Below are 3,663 nucleotides of genomic sequence, written 5' to 3'. Positions count from 1 at the left end.
CATTGTGTTCAACTAAATTGTTTTCTTCTGTTCCTCAACTTCTCCTAAAAGGTAATTATCTTGGGGTTCTGTTGCAGCACAATAAAATTGTGTAGTACACATGCAGCCAATATTATTTCACTTTCCATTTCAGGAGTGGCAACATCTAAATATTTTAATCTTCGGAACTTTCCTTTTAGAAGTCCAAATGTTCTTTCAATAATGGACCTTACACTAGACAATCTTGTATTGTAATGAATTCGTTCTCTACTAAGGTGGCCATTATCTTGATATGATTTTATCAACTGATGTAAAAGTGGATAGGCAGAATCCCCAATTAAATGGTAATTATTAGGTACCAATTCTTGTAACTTATTGAACAATGGACTTAACGTAAATACGCGGGCATCATGCATTCTTCCTGGCATGCCTATGCAAATATCTATAAAAACTCCTTTATCGTTACATGTTCCTAAAACATGTAATTCTATAAATAATTAATTAATGAGTTTCAGAAAGTCTGTAGCATTTGGGAAACTTTTAATTATCCATTTGTTCCCCCACTATATACTGTTTGGAAAATTTGAATTTTGACAACTGAATATTTTTGCTAACAAGTGGATAATAAATGTTTATTATATGGTGTAATTCCTATATTTACCTTAAATATTTACCTTGCAAGATGATTGAATGTGTAAATTTTCTATTGTAATAGTCAAAGGCATTTCCTTCTGGCTGTTTTATTTGTATGTGACATCCATCAATTGCTCCTACTATACCTGGAATGCCAGAGCGACGCTGAAACACCTGTATAAAAAAAGGATGAATATTTTAACAATAATTTATAAATCACTTCATACATTAGCTATGCGCATTTGTGCTTCTACATTTGGCCAATTAATATATGTCTGGCACATTTGACCAAGGACTCTAATCATTTCAATAAAAATGCCATGTCCTGAGCTTTTTGGAAAACAAAACGATCACCTGCTTCCAGAAAACTGTTTTTTTTTACTAGTCGTCCATAATGTAAATAATAACTTTTTTCTAAGAGGTATTCGAGTAACTTCAACAAACTGTTGTACTCTTTGTAACAAAACCTAAAATCGTAACGTTTTATAAAATAGTATTAGGTACCTGTAAATTCTATACTACCTCAAACGTTTCTCTTGACATGCGGAAATGCTCTTGAAACTGAGTATCATTGTAGTTGGGAATTGTTACCTCATATAATTTTCATTTCGAGTTATTTCCGGTCGTTCAGCAGGAAATAACTCAGATAAATCCAGTAAAGGTTCCGCTAAATCTACAGCTATATCACCAATCCTAGCTATGTTATCATCCATTTTTTTTTATTAAAAAATAATTTCAAAAACTGAGAATATTTATTTAGGTTTAGGTTAGGTTCAACCAAGCAAAATGTCAAATCTCAACCTCCACAACAAACCGTTCAGCTCGTTGTCAACAAGTTTAAGAATCAAAGCGCAAACAGTTGTGAACATGTTTGCATCTGGTGAACGCAGCCATTGTCTTCGTATCTTTTTATAAGGTACCGTAAGTTGGGGCTACTTTGGACATATGTCTATCTTGGGACAAATTGCATAACATATTTTTTTAATTTAGTGTGGCACCCCTGTTTCCAGTACTGCATCTTCTAAGCATGTGAATGCATAACATATTTTTTTAATTTAGTGTGGCACCCCCTGTTTCCAGTACTGCATCTTCTAAGCACGTGAATGTGACGTAAATAAACTGGTGATTTCATTAACTATATTTGCTGGTCGTTAGTAGCGAAGGTAAGTTTACAATATTTAATATAATATGAAGCATTAACCCAACCTAAATTCATCTATGAAATAACTTTATCTCTATACTTGGATATATTTGGGCAATGTTATTTGTGCGTTACTTATAACGTCATAACCTTACTTAAGTTCTTTAGACCATATGTCCTAGTGAGATAAGTGTTGCCTACCTATTTCTGTAAAACAAAATAAACATAAAAGTAATACATTGGTGGGGTAACTTGGGACAACTGTCCCATGTAGCCCTACACATATTATAAAGTAAATAGTTATTTTCTATCTATCTTTTTTTTTTCAGGCTCAGATATGGTGCGCAAGTACATAAGAAAAGTTGGTGCACGTAAATAACAGGATTACACACAAATCCAATTAGATGAAGCTGTATCAGAAGTAGTAAATAATGGGTTGTCGATGCGAAAAGCATCTGCAAAATTTGGTATATCAACAATTAACAGAGCGGTTCGTGGCCAAAACAGAGGACAGGTTGGAAAACCATTTGCCAAACTCTCAGAGGAAGATCAAATTAAATTAGCACACATGTTTGTGCATGGCTGGTGACTCGGGCTTTCCCTTAGCAATTCATGATATTAGACTGATCGTTAAGTGTTTTCTTGATAGTTCAGGTAGGACAGTAAAAATATTCAAAAATAACCTTCCTGGTAAAGAATTTGTAATTTCATTTTTGCAAAGGCATAAGCAAATTCTTGCAAATAAATTTTGCCAAATCGTTAAGCGATCGAGGACAATAATTGATGAAAATATTATAAATGATTACTTTGATGAACTCCAGGTAACTCTGGATGGTGTTGATGCAAACCTAATTCTAAACTACGATGAGACGAACATCACAGATGATCCAGGAAAGAAAAAGGTTGTAGTTAGACGAGGGTGCAGACACCCTGAGAGAATTATTGACACCAGTAAGTCAAGCACATCTGTGATGTTCAGTGGTACTGCTGATGGAACGATGTTACCACTTTATATAGTTTACAAGTCTGAAAATCTATACAACATTTGGACGGAGAATGGTCCTAAGGGTACAATTTATAACCGATCCAAAAGTGGTTGGTTTAATCTAGAAATATTTGAAGACTGGTTTCGCACTGTCGCTCTCCCTTATTTTAGGAAATTGCGCAATGATTTGATTAAAGTAATGATTGGCGATAACCTGTCAAGTCATATATCACCTTGGATTATTGAAGAATGCAAAGAAAGGAACATCAAATTTGTTCTCCTCCCTGCTAATAGTACTGGGTTAACACAACCTCTCGATGTGGCCTTTTTTCGGCCTTTGAAGATGAAGTGGCATGAAACTCTTGATGAGTGGAAGAGCGAAAACCGAGGTACCATTCCAAAGGATAAGTTTCCACGGTTACTAAAGAAATGCCTCGACAATATTGGTGTTGAAAATATTTCCAAAAATATTATGAGTGGTTTTAGAGGAGCAGGAATTTTTCCTCTCGATAGGAATCAAGTGATCAAGAGACTTCCTTCTGCAATGAAAATCCTTCAGTCTGATAATGATTCACTAACAGTCTGGAGTGGGTTCAGACATTGCAGACCTATTTGGAAGAAAGTAGGAGAAAGCAAACCCAGCCTTCAAGAAAAATAAGGAAAAAGAAAGTTAATGTTCCTGCTGGAAGAGGTGTAGAGTGTATTGAAGGAGAAGTGATGGAACATGGCCAACTTGTTATTGCTACGACTTGTAAATCCATCCAAAACCGACACTAAAGGGACAATTGTGACTCAACCGATGAAGATGATTCAAATTATTCAGAGACTCAGACACTGACCTTATTCTCAGTGATGTAACAAATGAAGATGATTTTGATGTAAAACCAGTAAGTAATGTGCAAGAATGTGTAACCTCAACTCCACT

General features: G+C 34.9%; 1 protein-coding gene across 1 annotated transcript; it reads left to right on the top strand.

Moving 5' to 3' along the window:
- The first annotated feature begins 2,331 nt into the window (after nucleotides 1–2,331).
- On the top strand, nucleotides 2,332–3,396 carry LOC140431460 (uncharacterized). The gene has a single exon (XM_072519385.1). It carries the CDS (start codon nucleotides 2,332–2,334, stop codon nucleotides 3,394–3,396), a length of 1,065 nt encoding a protein of 354 aa, XP_072375486.1.
- The last annotated feature ends 267 nt before the right edge of the window (nucleotides 3,397–3,663 follow it).

The sequence above is a fragment of the Diabrotica undecimpunctata genome, unplaced genomic scaffold (assembly GCF_040954645.1).
Source record: "Diabrotica undecimpunctata isolate CICGRU unplaced genomic scaffold, icDiaUnde3 ctg00000781.1, whole genome shotgun sequence".
NCBI classification, from domain to species: Eukaryota; Metazoa; Arthropoda; class Insecta; order Coleoptera; family Chrysomelidae; genus Diabrotica; species Diabrotica undecimpunctata.
The sequence above is the reverse complement of the archived record's forward strand: the minus strand, read 5'-3'. Positions and strand labels throughout refer to the sequence as shown.